The 17,538-nt window shown below is 38.4% G+C and overlaps 1 protein-coding gene across 2 annotated transcripts; it reads left to right on the top strand.

The window, feature by feature from the left end:
- On the top strand, positions 1-17,538 carry scn4ba (sodium channel, voltage-gated, type IV, beta a). 2 transcript variants are annotated; one of them, XM_034700896.1, is made up of 6 exons: positions 1-628; positions 9,563-9,726; positions 9,952-10,171; positions 10,309-10,438; positions 11,297-11,402; positions 13,597-17,538. In XM_034700896.1, the coding sequence occupies exons 1-5, from the start codon at positions 535-537 to the stop codon at positions 11,388-11,390; spliced, it is 702 nt and encodes a 233-aa protein (XP_034556787.1). In that variant the 5' UTR covers positions 1-534; the 3' UTR covers positions 11,391-11,402; positions 13,597-17,538. The 2 variants fall into 2 exon arrangements, with proteins under 2 accessions (XP_034556787.1, XP_034556786.1); XM_034700895.1 differs by having other exon boundaries at positions 2-628; positions 13,574-17,538.

The raw sequence follows: 17,538 nt of genomic DNA, 5'->3' as shown, positions 1-17,538 counted from the left end.
CACTACCACTCTGCCTCCTCACTGCCTTCTGCCTCACGCTCTCTTTTGCTGGATAATCACCACTGAGTCTGCAAGAGACGGTGGCAGAGGACAGGAAGGGAGGGAGAGAGACGGAGAGCCTGCACTCCTCATTTAACTGCTGCATTTTTCAGTTTGTCTCTCCTGCTGCTTCCCCGTGCCGCTGGAGTGCAGCGTAGGGAACAACTGGTCGGGGAGAGAGTACCCCGAAGGGATTTATACTCCTCTTTTTGAGCTTCCTCCCTCTGTTCATTTCTGGGACAGAGTGCAGAGGAGGAGAGAAGAGGGAGGGACTGAGAGCAGGACTTCAGACTCAGCTACACAGCTCAGTGTCCCGCCTTGCTCCAGAGACACATAAGACAAACACACACACACACACACACACACACACGCACACACACACATATTTGCATAGATAGGACTCAGGCTGACCAGACTGGCAGAAGGGGAGAGACTGACAAACATTTTCTACACACACAGAGACAGACAACAACACAGACAGATAGACTTGGTGTCATGGCGTCAGTGGACAGCACCGGTTCAAATGTCTTTGGTCGGTTGAGATCAGGGGATCTACTTCATACTGGTCTGGTACTTGCTTTACTGCTTGGTGAGTTATACTTCTATCTATATCTTTACCTGCCCTGTCATTCCTCACTTCTACATGTTATATATACATAACACAAACATACTTCTCTGAAATGCGTCCACGGCAGCTTGTATTGCGTCAATCCTTGTAATTGTCCTCACATTGGAACATGTTTCTATGGGCCTCTGCACCTTCTTCTCCTGCTTGTCTTGCATCCTTCCTTTGAGTATTGTCAGTACAAGACTGGTTGGGTGATTGCCCCAATAAATCAATCAATGGTTTTAGGTTAATTACACCATACCCACATCTGGTGTCCTTTGCTTTCTGCTTCAACTATCCTTTCTCATCATTCTCTTTCCTCAACTTGAGGCTAAAATGGGCTGAATGTGATATCACAACTGATGGGTACTTGTTGCATTTGTAAGGGCATTGAGGTCAACAACCTTCAACTCTTGGGTTGATATGAGTCTTCATGTACTTATTAAGCTGTCATTTACAAGGGAAAATAAAAGACAAAGTGGAAAAATAAAGAGTACACGTAGAAATAGTCAGAAACAATACAGAACACTTTAAAATGTTCTTATAGTTACAGTTCAAATCTGTATGTATGTGTGTGTGTGTGTGTGTGTTTATTATATCAGTGGTACTGACGTAGTGGTGCAGTGGTGATCTCTGCTTTTACTCAAACACTCCCTAGTTCTGTTGTTGCGCCCAGTAGTGCCCCCACATCCCACCATTTCTCCCAGCTCTCAGTCCTTCAAACTCAGCACTGTTGAGCTCTGAGGCAGAAACATGATAAAGAGGGAATGTGAAGAACTACATATCAGTCTTACCATAAAATCAAATAATCGTAAAATAATGGTGAGATATAACAGTCTCTAAACCCATTTTACATCTTCACATCCAACACAGAATGATGATATGAAAATAAAAATTAATTGACAATGGTTTTGCTTTTAAAATTGGTACACCCGTAGTAATTTTAGGAATTATTCAAGTAAATTCTCCTATTTTTTCCTGTAAACTGGTAGAACTTCAAAGTGTAATATTGACAGTAAGGGAGAAAAAGGTGATTAGTGGAAGATAATACCTCCATATCAAATGACAAATTTTCCACAACAGTGACTTGTATCAAAATGACATTTTTTAGGAAAAGAAATATTATCTCAGCAGAACCAATCGAGCAATCAGCTTATCACACACTGATTTTTGTTTATGGCTGCCACAAGACAAACAGCAAGAGTTAAACATTACTGAGTACATACAATTACAGTAATTCTTATTGATAGACAAAAAATGGCCACCACTAAACTCGCAGCCACCAAGCCTTATCACCAGGGATGTATCCAGACCAAGCGGCAACCTCCGGTCTCAAACGATGAAGCCCATGCGGAAGTGTTAAACTGCAATACATCGAGAATCCGCTTGAGGCTGGCTGCAGAATCACCGGAAACCACATAGACACCAATGGGAAAAAGACGATCTTTGCAGCATTAATAAACATGTTTACAGCCTGGTTAAAAAAAACGGCTTGGCTCTACAAAGCTAATCTCTCTAATGGCACACACTGTACGGGGGGTGAATTTGTTTCTAACATGACGGTTTAGAAGATATTAAGATTTCGAGTTTTTGCCCAAATAAGGACATGACTGACGTGGCTCCCGGTCAGGAAGACATAGCTGTTGGCTAAGAGGCTCAAACTACGTCACACTCTGCCTGGTTGAGTTCCGCATTTTCAATATGGCCGCTGCCGTCGATTGGCTTCAAAACAGCTCTCAGGAACAGATGGGTGACGTCAAGGATACTACGTCCATATTTTATACAGTCTATGATCCAGACCGAGCAGCAACCCCCGGTCTTGAAATATGAAGCCAGTGCATAAGTGCTAAAAACTGCAGTTCCTCAAATGTCCACTTGAGGCTGACTCCAGAAGCACTGAAAACTACATATACATCCATTAGAGGCCTATTTTTCCAGCAAAAAATAATATTTTTACATCCTGGAATACAAAATGGTTTGGTTTGTATAGCTAATCTTTCCTTCAACACACACCATATTGTGTGTACATTTCTTTATAACTCATTATTTTGGAAGAAATTGAACATACTAGTTTTGCATAATTAAGGGAACAGTTAGCTTGACTGACAGGCGGACTGTAGCTGTTAGTGAGAAGGCTCAAGAGCCACCTCACTTCCTCTGCTTTGCCTCATACCAGATTGACCAAAAGGTCTATTGAGTCAGCATGCTTTTCATCTGTGTGCTTGTACACAAATACTTCATGCCACCTCTCTATATGTCAGTGCCTCAGTTGGAAGATCACAGTCAACAAAATCTGGGCACACCCCATGCCTGTTGGCTCCCTGTTGTCTTGAACTTAGGTGTCTTTTCAATCAAAACAGCTTCTCACAAGGCCGTTTCCCTCAACAGCATACGTTGTCTTATGAATGGTTTTGGCATTACGAGAGGGAAAAGCTGTTAGTAGGTGGTTTGTATCTAAAGGTATCCAAGTATGCTATGAGCAGTAAAACAGCTGCTAGCTATACACAATAAATGGAAATTGACTCACCTGTAAGTTCACTGTGAATGTTCACACACTGTTAATGTTAGGCACTTTACTTTTATACTTGTGACATAAAACATATTTTAGGATGATTCAGACTGTTATTAGCTGGTGTTAGTTGCATTTTTCTTGAAATGTTGGTTGATAAAATTTGAAACATATTTAACATTACAGGCTTTATTTTATTTTTGTTTGGATAGCATTACTTGACCAATAAGACAAGGAGAAAGCCTTCAGTTGGCCACAGTGTGGGATCGGCTGAGGAACATGTATGTTTAGGTACTTTTGAGAACGAATGACCACTTTGAAAACACCATTTTGCTATCTGTATTCAGATTTGATCTTTAAAAAATGGTCAAAAGAGAATGCTAGTAGCCAGTGATGACTACACACAATTACCGGGATCAATGAAACAACCCTGGAGAGCTGTCTCTGTTTATCTGTACTGTCAACGTATCATCCCCTAAACTCTACGATGTTCTGCATTCTCTTACCAAACTTATGGTTATTTCTCTTAATATGCACATAATGCGGATAACTGTTGAAATCCCATGCCTTCATTGACACAAACATCTGTTTCTTATCAAATTTTTCTCCTTAATTCCAGTTATATCTCCCACAACATCCTGGCAATCTCTCTGTAGACACTTTGATTCCAGGAAATTAAGCAAGAGAAACAACAAACGGGACAAAGCTCTATTCAAAAACCTATACGGCATGAAGGAGTAATAAGAGGCAGTGTAAATACTTAACATTAACAAATATTGACTGTTTGTATTTTAATCATTTTGACTTACGATACCACACACATTTGATGTGTCCCATTAAGACCAAGACGTGTCTGGAGAATCTTACATTGGGATACCCTTTTTTATAAACACAAACACACACACACAGTTCCCAAGTGTATTCTGTGGTGCCAAATATTATGTCAAGGGACTATGCAAAAGCTTCTTAGCAGAAAATACACAAACTTCAGAAATGTTGGGGTACAACCAGCATTCATGCTAACAATGCAGAGTAGCCGTGGTTGTAAAGACCACTAAATGATTTACCAGGCATGTAAATGTGATAATTGTACCGCATGTTGTCACTTGTGTGCATGACTATCATCTTACATGTGTTTGTATCTGTACATATAAACGTGAACCGGCCTTGGCCTCTGTTGACTGAGTTACTTAGCTGCTGCTGTAATTTTCTCCTCTGCTGTCACTCACTCACCTTGTACAGGACATCTCACTCCCTGTCCCTCTCCATCCCTTGTGACCCTTTCCATCACTTCCAATACACTCTACCTCCTCCATTACCCCTGCTCCCCCATTTAATCTCCCTTTTCCCCTTACCCTACACATCACTTCTCTCTCTCTTTTACTGTCTGTATCTCTCTCTCACTCGAGGTAATGGTGTCCTCGGTCAGTTCTCTATGGGTTCACTCGGAAATACATTAACCCTCCAATCTCTGGCCTACTTAAAATTAGAAAGAAAGAAAAAACATATCACCTTGACTGTCAGCCAAGGGCACACTCACACACGCACGCACGCACGCACGCACGCACGCACGCACGCACGCACGCACGCACACACACACACACACACACACACGCACAAAGTTAGTTACTTTTCTTCCCATCGGTGCGGTAGATATTGATGTTTCCCAACTGGAACAAAAAGATATTTGATAGTGGAGCTAAAAATATCAGCATTCCAGCCTGATACTCATGTACGCACACATGCAAACCACACATACACATCATAGCGTAGTACATTACTAAAGTATGTGAGTCAAACTGTACAGAAGAACAGAGAAGAGGAAGGGTGAGGATAAAAAAGGCCGGTAGAGAGCAGAGGTGTGAAATGAGGGAGGAGAGAAATCTATTTCTAGACATGGGGGGGACTCACCTCTCAGATTTGTAAAGCATCAGTGTGTTTGCTGTCTGGATAAAGACACACAACGTAAGCCTTTTAGAGGGGAGACTCCCTTGTATCTAATTTGGTTTACCTTTGCATTATAACTCCTTCTGGATCACTTTCTGAGTTGCTGAGTGGTACTGGTCGGTAATTATTGATAGTCTACTGAACAGAGTTTTTAAGCCATTGTGATGAAACAGACCATCAGGCAGATACTGTTTAACATTCAAAACCTTACAATTACCATTGTGTATGTTTGTATCTTTTTTAGCAGTACTAAAAAATGACACAAGCTCACAAAGACAAGCTTCCAAAATTGTTCCTTTTCTTCTCTGTAGTTACAGCATCCCTGAGGAAGACAGAAAGACAGAGCAATGAAAAGTACAACATATAAGAGGATACAGTGCCCAATTCTGCAAGCAGGAAAAATAAGAGCCTGTTAAAAAAAAGCTAAATCAGAAACTGAAAACAACAAGGAATAGCCAAATGGTCAGAGTTGTTGCTGAAAGCAGAAGAGACAAGCTACAATGACTGAAGAGGAGAGATAAAAATATTGAATGTTAGATGACAAGATGAAAGGGCTCAGCCTGAGATGACTAAAGCCCAAATTGAAATACTGAACAAAAGAAGAAAATAGGAGGCTTGGAAAAAACTGAAAACAAATTATGACCAGTATACTTTATTTGTTTGTGAAAAACAGATTTTTATAAACATATATGATCTGATCAAGCTGTCCTTGTTAATGAGAGAGACCAGGAAATTAATCAGTAAACATTTGACATTTTTATTTACTGTAACGTAACTGTAAACTGGTAATGCTGTTATGTCAAGAAGAAAAAATAACTACAGTGGAAGTATTCAATAAAGCACTTTAGGCTGAGAAATGTCTCTTCGCCAGACATGGGATGTTGGCCGGTTATTGTCATCCTCTATCAAGACTGTTTCATTGCTAAGTCCTAAGAAAAAAATACAACCAAACTACAGATTGAAGAACAAGGTGTGCTTTAAGAGCAACATCCAGACATTTAATATCCACTTTATCCCCTTACTTACAACTAGGATTACATAAAACATCAATGTCACTGTTGTTATGTTTGAAAATTCTGAAAACAGCTGTGTTGGATTTATTTTAGGCCTACTGGGGGAATCACATGCAAAAGAAAAGAAGGAGAGCCATAGAGAAAAAGTTTAATTGTATGCTTATACTAATGATATATCTTTATATAAAAATATGTGTCTTTGTTAAGATAAAATAATGTCCTTTTTTGCAACTAAAAATGTTTTTAGCGATATCCTGTCATTATTTCTTTCCGTTTTGAACAATTGAGCAACTGCAAAATGTTCTACAGTAGAATGTCAGTGCCAACAAAAAAAAGGAGGCAATTCATCTCAACTTCAAAGTGAGCAACCCCAACCAATTGCTGAGTGTCCAAAAAGGCTTTTGGTGATTTCATGCATAAGACTCACTGTTAAACTAGATTCTAGTCTCATATTGTTTTTTTTATTCTAAACTGCAAAGCTACAGTGGTAAATTCTCATAAAGATTAAGTCCTTGAAATACAAATGAACAACATGGACAAGTATGTACCCTCACACTGCTTGCATCATGTCCAAGTGCAATGTGATCCTGAGCAGGTCAGCGTGGAGAAGAGTGTTTATAAATAGGCCCCGAGTGTGTGAGAGACACTAGATTCTCAGAATCAAAGCAGCTGTCCCTGCAAAACCAACAGATCCCACCCAGCCAGATCCCAACCATGTTGTGGATTAATAGAGTCACCACATGCTTTGTCTTTTGTTAACTAAGTAACAGGGAACCAAACACCTTGTATTAAAAAACACTGATGTGTTGGTCTGATTTTAGTATTTCTGCATTTTTATCTCTTATTTTGGCAACAACAAATGACATTTATAGCAATTTTCAAAAACGCACAAATTTCCAAAGTCAGAATAAAAACTTGAGAGTTTTGCTAAAGCTGAACCTCAACCCAAACTGATATGATGCAGTCTTCTTCACAAATTGTCACAAACTAACATAACAAACATTACAAGAAGGTAAAATAAAATGTGGTTTCCATGGAAAAGATGGAGAAACTGGTGGAGATGTCGAGGGAGCAAGAATGCCTCTTTGTCATTTCCTCTAATTTTTACCACAATAGAGTGGAGCTAGCTTACTCGCTAACCACTGTCCTGGATGTTGCTTTGCTGATATATTGTCTTTCGATGAGAGTGGGTGTCCGATGTCCGTCTTTATCTACTCAAGTGTTTTCAAAGTCTTCTAATGTATGAAAGGCATTGATTTGTTGATTGGTGAGTAATTTAGCTGAACCTTACAAACATTGGGAATTCTGGGATAATTTAAGATTAACAGATACACTAATGAGACTGAAAATAACACAATTTCATGACTTAAGACTTGAATAAAAAATAAACAAATCTTTGCCAGTCACTACTGATTTAGTCAGAACTTTTTACTCTACTTTTTAAGTGCAACTGAATTGCTTTGAATAGGGGTGCTATGATTTAGTTTTGGTCAATGGGTCAGATTAGTATGTATCTAAATGTGTTCAATGGCTTAGCCTCTGATGCTTAATGTGTTGAAATTAAAAGCAGGATTAATTCAAATTGAGACCATGAAAGCAAAACCCATGAAAGCAAAGATCTGGAGAATCCTTTTACCCAAGACCGTAATCTGTATGCATGAGATAAAAATACGAAACTACTCATGCATTAACCATCAGAGGACAACTACTCATTCAGGCCTTGGCGTTATACTCCTCAAATTCCCCACAAACCCTTGTGATACTTTGACCTCAGAAACTTTTTTCCAAATTTCCCTTCTGCTTGACCCTCATGCAAGGCACAAGTACAACTGTACATAGAGAGACAGTGGGAGGGGCAGACTGATCTGATAGAAACTGTTGTTTGGCTCTGAAAAAAAGAGGCTGCATTTACAGGAAACACATTTTTAGGATGAGGCTTCTCTCTTTTCCACAGAGCCTGCATTGTGACTTTAACACTCTGAAGACTTGATAGTCTCCCAAAGTCTTAGAAAAGGGGGTGGGGGGGCGGACATGTTCCAGAAGCATCAGAGCCTGAGCATGCTAACAACATGAGCTGAATCTGATGATAAAGTGGACATTTTCAATGCAACAGCTGTCATTTGTGATAAAATATCTTACATCTATCTCTCTGGTGCTTTATTTGATCGTGTTAGAAACCTCATTCAGTTAATGTTCACTCACACTGCAGCTTGGTGGTTCTGGGAAAAAAAAAAGTTGTAAATGTTACTTCAATTCCTTCAGCATTCATGGTATAGACGAGATAGGAGCTTAGATTACCATTGATGATTTCTCAGCATTATTAAACTGATAGATACGTACGTATGTGTCATCCTAGAAAAAAAATTAAAGATGCATTTGTTTATTCTGCATTTCTTGAAACTCTAATTCTGCAATCGAACTCTTAACATGCTCTGACATAAATTGATGCTAATAATAATTTGGGGTCAATGTGTGTGGCAGTGTGAGAACCTCAAACATTAGATGGCATTGGGATTGGACACTTGTGTCTGCTATGACTAACAACTAGAATCATTATCTTTAAAGCGCACTTATTTGTTTCATACTAAAGAATAACCTTGAATAGCCAGAAAAACACTATTTTTCATTATTTTATCATTTCCTTAGCATTTTAAAATAGAGAGAGTATCAGAAACCTTTTACAATAGTGTAAGATCAACCATCAGTGAGTTGCAAAAAAGTATTAACTTACCTTACATTATCCCTCATTTAGTTGATAATATAAATCTGAATATTTTACTACTTGGAAAAAGTAGCACTCATCATTTACAGTAATCCTTCACCAACCCTGCATGCCATCACAACATTATTTTACACTTTGTCATTGTTGCCCTAAAATTTTTGACACAAAGCAACCCGTATACTCAAACTCAGGGATTCCCAAAGTGGGGGTCGCAAGACACTAGTGGGGGGTTGCAAGATGTCTTCCAGAATTTTATTTTTTTTGTAAGTAGTCTAAAATGACATATTTAACCAATTATTGTAAAAAATATTTTGAAAAATAGTAGTTCAATTTGAGATAAAACCTTGCTAATACTATTTTTTTAAATTAAATTTCTGCCTTTCTTTGTTGCCAAATGACTCTTTAGATTAGGGTCAGAATTAAGGTTAGTTACAGTAAATTTACAAAAGCATCAGTAGCAGCAGGTGAATTCTCAGTGGCACAGGAAACACAGCCACATAGACCAGCTAAATGAAGTATGAAGCAACATTTAATCACTTTGAGGGACAGTGGGGATTGCGAGTCTTTGGCATCATGAAACGTTTTGGGAGGCTTTCATGTGTTGGTTTTGGTGTGTACTGCACTAATGTAGTACAGTTTAAAATTTCTGTTTATGTTTGTTCAATTTCTATTAAAATTATGTTCTGTAATTGTCTTGTTTTCTCTTTTTTTTTGTCCTCCTTCAGGCGTATGGAGTGTTGGTGGACTGGAAGTCTCGACAGGTAAAGTGTCTACACTTGAAGCTATGAATGGCTCCACAGTCTTGCTGCCCTGCACCTACTCCTCCTGTATTGGCATCAAAAACCTCTACTTTAACTGGCAGTATAATGACAACGGAACCATGTACAAGGTACAGCGTACACTTAAACAAAAACACAGAAAAGCTTGGGCTATATAAACAAATTTTGAAAACAAATACTTAATTATTGACCGTTTTTTTATTTAATGCTTCGTATTCATTCTATGTGAACAAAACTATGTTTCAAAGGGCTTCCATGCAAACATCTACTTTTCTGTGTAACTAACTACAAACGTGTGTGTGTGTGTGTGTGTGTGTGTGTGTGTGTGTGAACAGTTATGTGAAGGCATGATTGCCACTGAGGGTGTGGAGCCCAGAGTCCAAGTGGAACATGAGCGTGTGGAGTTTGTTGGCACCTCGAAGGGCAACAACATTTCCATCCTGCTCTATAACATTACCTTCGAAGATGAGGGAGAGTACGTCTGTTTCGCCAGGAATCCAAAAGAGAAGAACCGCAACCACAGTGCCATCTACTATCTAAAAGTGGTGGACCAAAGTATGTAACACTCCCTAACATACACCTAACTATGTTTGTTTACTCTTGTATCTTGAAAAAAGCAAAAACTGAGTACTAGTGCAAGAGCTGTATCTCTATCTCCCTTGCAATCTCTTTCTCTCTCTTCCTCTTTTCAGTGAAGGAGATTGATAACACTTTGACAACCATCATCGTCTCAGTGGTGGGTGGAGTCATTGGATTAGTTATCCTTGTCATGGTGATAAAGGCCCTGGTTGTTCACTTCCTGCTGAAGGATGATGAGAAGAAGTGAGTGGACTGCTTAGTACCGAAATAGCACAAGACATCAAAACATTAAAAATCAAATGCATATTTTGTCAATGATAGCCAGTAATTAGCATGTAATCAAATATATCGCTGCAATATTTGCTACTTGACTGTCAAAATTAAAAGCTTGATTTCTTTTTGACATTTGAAGCTTAGGAGATGGTTTGAGCTCTGCATTTCTGTCAAAACCACTCACATACTTAAAGACAGCATTAATACCCTACATATTTCTTAAGGGCATTTCCCAGATAACTAGTTTGATAACCCCATCCATGGTTTTCACAAGAGCCCCGGCAATCTGAGACTATCACGAAGTGACTTCCATATGTTTACGTAATCAATAACAAAGTCTATTGTTGAGCTGATATTTTTTATAAACCAGCACTGCATCATCAAGCAGGGCAATTGCTGTCTGTGAAGCCATACTCTCTGAAAAAAGTAAAACAAATGAGTCACTTTGAGTCAATTAAAGAGTATGCAGGATAATAACAAGGCCAAAAATAAATAGTCTTAATGGGTCATTTGCATCCATTTATCATTGAGTGTGACAGCACATGTAGCTCCCAGAGGAGCAGGTGTGTATAAAATCAAAATTTCCTTTTTCAGAGTGATCAAGTTCTCCAGCTCTGAATTAGTCATTTTGTTCATATGTGTTTCAGGAAAAGTTTCTTCACCTTCTTTCAATTTGTGTTCCATACAGGATTATTATTAGGGAATATGAGGGTTAGGCTGTTTAAAAATCCTTGCAGTATCAATATAAAAGCAGGCCTTATCATTCTTGTGTTCTTTACTCTGCAGGTGTAGCTACATCTTAACCTTTGCTTTCTCTGTCTCCTGCAGTAAAGAGTGCCTGGTGAGCTCCTCAGGGAATGACAACACAGAAAATGGACTTACAGGAGCCAAAGCTGACAACAAAGGGACACCAAAGGCATGAGCAGAATGCAAAGTATGTCTGTATGTTTGTATATATGTTAGACAACTACACGCTCAGAGGAGATGCTGTTATTAATGGACTGTTTTATCTTACTAGTGGCTAAGTAATACATGTAAATGTCTATTTTAAATCATGCTTGAGATTTGGGAGGTGTGAAATGTACATAAGCCTGGATCACTCTCATCTACATGTCAGCCTATTTGTTACACAACATAAAGCCGCTGTTTTCAAATTCTGCTCTTCATAATGAACCAAACTCTATATACAGAGTCTTGGGTAAACCGTCTCTGTTTATACATAGTTTCTTTGTTCTTTTCATAGCCTCTTTGACAGTTTCTTATTCAGGTTACATATTTTCCTTATTTTGAAGTTTCTATTATCAAGTGCTTCAACTAATAACTATTACATCATTTTCAAAAAGTACTTTGTACAAGGCAGGCCCTCAATTGTTTTCAGTTCAATTTCAATCATCAGCTGTCACTTCTGAAGAACAGTTCAGAGTCTCAAAAGACAAGACACAGATCTGTTTAATGCTTAGTTTGAATTCCCAATGATCCACTTTCATCTACAAGTCTATGTCAAACTTGGACCTCAGCAAACTTGACCTATGGGAACACTCTCTTTGATGCCATAATAAACTGCCAAGATGTCTGCTGAAGAACAGCACAAAACACCTAAAATGCTTCTGCTTACCGTACCAAATCCATCTGTCTAACTCCAACTGCTGGATGAGCGTTTTCTACAAGGACTTAACATTTTTCATATTTAATCACTAGGGATTTGGTCTGATTGAAACCAAGTGACAGGTAACTTTTTCTGATTAGTTATAAGTAGGGATGTCCCAATCACAATCTCAACTATTGGATTGGAGCCGACCTGGACGTTTTTTAATTGATCGGTGATCAGCATTTTAGCCGATCATTTCATCCAATCATTTAAGTACGCTGTTGAGCATTCCAAGTTTGCTTAACTGTGTATTCATAATGAGAAAATAATAAATGGGACTTTGATGTAGACCTCAAGCCATGATTTAAATTGTATTGTAGATCTCACATTTGCACTGCCAGACACATTAAAGAAAAAGCATATGCTTTACGCACCCTACGATAACTCTCCAGGGGCATATGGTTCAAAAAGGTGAAAACATACACCAAACACAGGAAGGTCTACTACATTAGCATTAGCAACCTTGTGGCTAGCAGCAGCTGCCGTTCTCTTTGCCAGCATTTTGCTCCTAAACTAGCGGCAGGTGCCGTTCTCTATTGGCCTGTTGCTCCGTAGCTAGCAGAATGCAACCAGGCATGTTTCGATCTCGTTGTCACTCCCAATATTTACGTGCTGCCATTGTGAATCACGCACTGTCTTGAGAGAGTTGTGTTCAGAGCAGCCTCAGATTTAAGCGTGCTGTAATGCATGCACACCAGTTTCGTGGGTCTCATAGAACAGAGCTTGTAAAACAGGTTTGGAGTTTTACAACAATGCTAGCTGGATTACATTAAATGGAATAAACATTAGACATGTTTAGTTCTTCTTTTAATTACTTATTTTTGAAACAGTGTGCGACTCAACTCTTATCTCTTGTGCAACTGTTATGTAAGCAAACAAAAGTATCGGATCGGGACTCGGTACCGCCAAATATTCAATATTAAAAAATCAGATCTGGATCGGGGGCCAAAAAAGCTGATCGGGACATCCCTAGTACGTTATTCTTCCTTTGTTACTCCTGATCTAAACACCAACTTAACTACTGCCATTCCAGCCAGAGCTTTACATGTTTACTACTAGGTCCAAGTTTGACACACAGTAGTAGTATTTGGCTCATTAATGCAGACAGCAGGATTTGATCCACAGATGGTTAGCTAAGGTTAACAACTGGGCTTTCTCGGTCAGGGATCCAGTTCTGCTCTCTCCACTGGTGGGAGGATAAAACACAAGAAATGTATAAAAACAACCAACCCTACCCCCCCCCCCAAAGACAATCCCCAGACCATCCAGCTCCCCATAGAAAGGAATGAACTTAATCATGCTGCTTCTGACAAATAACCAATGCATTTTTCGCATGTGCACATTTTGTATAACTTCATATAAGTACATGTTGTCTAGCATCACAGTATCAAACATTTCAGTGTGTCGCTGTATGGTACCATTTAACCCTTCACATCAACCTTTTAACACTGCTACAGCTTTTCTTACCCCTTTTATCCAGGTCAGGGTGGCTGAAAGGTGACTCGTCTTTCAGAGAAAATGCTTGCAGAAGGGGGTGACAGAAATTCAACACTTATTCCAAAGTAAGGACACTTAGTCTCTCTAAAATGTCCTCCTTTAATTGGAGAAAAGTTGGCACTTTGCTCCATGGCATGTTTGCAAGACGTATACTGTAAGCGGGGATAACAAAATATAAAAAATATCCAGATACTTATTCAGATTTTAACTGGCTCCATTCAAATCCAACCCTTATGGCATGACATGTCCGTGGCTCAGTTATACAGGAAGCACATCACTGGGACGGATCACTGCAAAAGAATGTAAGAAACACTGTCAGGGAATAGATATCAAATATTGTCCAAAAATATTTTTTAATTAAATTTAAAACTATATTGTGTATGTTAATGTTACTATCAAATGAATGTGTAAATATCCCAATAGGCCAGTGTTCACTTTTCTTTGCCATTTGTCTTATAAAGTGTGACCCAACCATTAGCTGATACTTCCTGTTCAACGTTAGAATTAGCCAAAAAATGACTTGCAGTGACTGGATCTGAATATGTTGGGCATTGAAGATAGTTAGAAGTTTGAGTAGGGTTTCTAAGTATAATGGTGTCTTAGCATGAAATATGTTGTTTCTCTTTAAAGTATACAAATTATCATATAGTCAAGAGTTTGGAGGGAGCTTGAAGAGTGATTAACAATCAAATAGTAAACCATTCATTGATTTCACAGCTTCTAATTTTAAAAGAGAGTACCTAAAAATAAATAAGAAAATCTAAAAATCAACATATGTTTATCTTCCCACATCAATGTGGGTAGACTCAGTGCTAAGATGCCTATTGGAAACTAGAGCCTGTACTCTATATGACTTTCAGTACAAGAGTTCTCTACTTGTAAAGCTTCCTGGCATGACCTGCCACACCCTTGCACATAGCTTCAATAGCTATGACAGCTGAAAGCTACACACACAGATACATGACTGCAAGTGTACACACATACTAACAGCCACTTTAATGCAAGAGAGTTGTACACTGACCTTGAATACAAACAATGCAGCACTTTACCACAGTTAAGAGTGGGTGAACAAACAGGAAATCATGGAAGTCACTTTGATTTGATGTTCTTTTTAAACATTTCCAGAGTTAACAAAAACATAGTTTTGTGTATGTCAAGTTAAGAAGGGTGTCAAAATGGTATTAGCATTGGCCAACTACATTATGTCTAACTGGAATAGAGCTCTATGGAAAGATTTTATCTTATTTTTCTAAGTGTTTTCACTTTTGTCAGCCTGCTGCTCTCTCATACTGGAGTGCATTTCCCTTTTTGCTTTCAGTGGAAGCAATAAGACAGACATCAGATTATGCAATAACCTGTTATAAGGCACTTTATACATGTGTCTGGACTGGCTGTGATGGCAACTCTGTTTGTCAAGACACTGTTTGTTGAACTGATATATGTATCTACACTGTACTAATGTATTAACATTAGGTTCATATATCTGCATTTATCTGCTTTGGAAAACTGTTATAGCTGCCAACATTGTAACTCTGCAGTGTAGGTGATACAGTATCCTTGCCGTGTTGAACAAATGTGAATGTCATGGATATAAGGAAGCACTATTCACACAAAACAAACACATACACACACTTGCTTCCATGTCTAGCCAGTCGTGTATAGATCCCTCTGTAAAGAGGATACATTATGTACATCCAAAGTCTTCCGGTAGGGAAAAGCAATATTGTGGAGTTGATCTGTCTGTTAATGTACTTTTCTTAATGTAACCCTGATATAGAATAACACATACTGTAGGTGGTTTCATGTAGGGATTGTGATGCATTACTTGTATATTTGTGGCCACAGTTTCCATCAATTTACATTCTTTCTGTGATCCCTAGTGGGAGTTTTTAATTTTTCAGAGTGAATCCCATAAACCCACCCTTACTGTTTGAAGATAATCTTATATTTTGAGATATTACTGGCAAAATAACAATAATAATAAACATAATTTTAAAAATAATTAAAAAGTAAAATAATGATATTTATAATAATAATAATAATAATAATAACTTTCATGTATTTGTAGATGGTGTATGAGGGATATTGCATTCAAGGTATATGTAAAAAATATTCAACATATACTATGTGGTGTAACAGATGCCGTCAGGATCAAGTTGCAGGAACTTAGCTTTCATCATCCCATAGAATTGAACTGGATTATGAGTAACCACAAGCATCAGCTCTTTTACCTGTAAGAGGAGGATTTTTGATTCCTCTCACATCCCCTTTCTACATTCTGAACTGCCAGGACTAAAAAAAATCTCCTTTTGGACCTTACGTGAATCTTGAAGTCAGCCACTTGCTTGCAGAGATTGCTGCAGTGCTGAGTAAGGCTGGTACAGTGGGCCTCAGCCTTGGTGCAGTACAGCACAGTAAATATAGTATGACTGCCACCCTGTGGTAAGTGCCAACACATCTAACGATCTGCCCTCTAGTGGACACTGATGAGACATACAATTTCAGCATTCACTTAATGTGTTTTAAATCAAAGCACTGCATCATGAAAAGACAGTGTCAACTTGAAGCAAAAAATAGAGTTGAAATTGTTGCTACACAAACTGCTTAGCTTAATGCTGCAAGTTAGTTTGTTACACATGAAGATCATTTTAATCTCTGTGCACATTGGTTATTTTAACTACACTTAATAGGGATGAGGTGTATGTGTAAGTTTACAATTAAATGTCTTAAGAAAAGGATACATGCAACAATTTATACACACACAAATCCTCAATGAATTTTCTCTCACAGTGAGCATTGAAAAATTACAGACAGTCACATTGTTCACTAAAATAAAGTGCTGGGAGCACTGACTGATCACTATAATTCCTTAGAGTTAGTATTGCTCTTACTGCCAGAGCAGCTGAAACTCATACTGCCAATCCAAGAGTCTCACGTCTGCTGTTGTTATAACACTCTTACAATGACACACAAACTCACTTCGTACACTTACTAAAACATTACGTTTTACTGTCTACCACTTTTGATGGCATTTCAGTACAAAATTGTGGAGGATATCACTCTGTACTACTTCTGTATTTCTAGCAGCTGCAACTCACACTGCCAAGCCAAGAGTCTGACGTCTGCTTTCCACATTCCAGAGGGATCAAACGATCAAACCACTGTTCTAATGTCGGTGTAGTTCAGCAGAAAAGTTAACTTTACTAAAATCCTGATCTAGGAGGATGATACATACAATGAGACAGAATAGGAGCAATGTGTTCTTATTTTGGTGATTTACACAGCCAATTGTGTGCATACTGTGACCTATTATGTGTCATTATTTGTCATACTCCTAGCAAACTGCCTCTTATGACTCTCTCAAAAGAGATAACTTTTAATGACCAAGGCTAGCAGGTTAGTGATTTGAATTTCAGTACAAGCACAGACTGACACCGACCTCTCCACATTTTCTCTCTGCAGTTCTGCATTTTAAATAACTTCAGTGACGTTTTTTTATTGTAAAGGTAACACAGCTGTAAATGTAACTCTATCTTAATCAAAATAATAAATTCATACCATTTTATCTGAAGCTATCTAAGGCCACACACATTATACAAATGTCAGTATTTTATAGTGAGCTGAAACTCTGCATCAAACTCCTACATTCTGCTTGCAACACAGTCCATTGAACATTCACATACACACACATACACACACATACACACACATATACACACACATACGTACACTCACACACACACACACATGCACGCACTAAATGTGGTATCACTTAGTTGATTCTTCTATCAACGGTCCTCTGAATGTTCAGCTGTTTGTCCGTGTTTGTGATCATGTTGCTCATGCTCCCTTCATGACTATGCACCTCAAACTTTTGACTTGTTAAAAAATACATACTGGGAATAAAATGTTGATTGAATACCCA

Source organism: Notolabrus celidotus, chromosome 14 (genome assembly GCF_009762535.1).
Source record: "Notolabrus celidotus isolate fNotCel1 chromosome 14, fNotCel1.pri, whole genome shotgun sequence".
Classification (NCBI taxonomy): Eukaryota; Metazoa; Chordata; class Actinopteri; order Labriformes; family Labridae; genus Notolabrus; species Notolabrus celidotus.
Note: the sequence above shows the minus strand (reverse complement) of the source record. Positions and strands in the feature narration are given on the sequence as shown.

Coding starts and splice junctions, on each gene's coding strand:
- scn4ba (XM_034700896.1), top strand. CDS start 535: ATGGCGTCAGTGGACAGCACCGGTTCAAATGTCTTTGGTCGGTTGAGA. Junction 629..9,562: donor GGTACTTGCTTTACTGCTTG/GTGAGTTATACT, acceptor GTCCTCCTTCAG/GCGTATGGAGTGTTGGTGGA. Junction 10,172..10,308: donor TCTAAAAGTGGTGGACCAAA/GTATGTAACACT, acceptor TCCTCTTTTCAG/TGAAGGAGATTGATAACACT.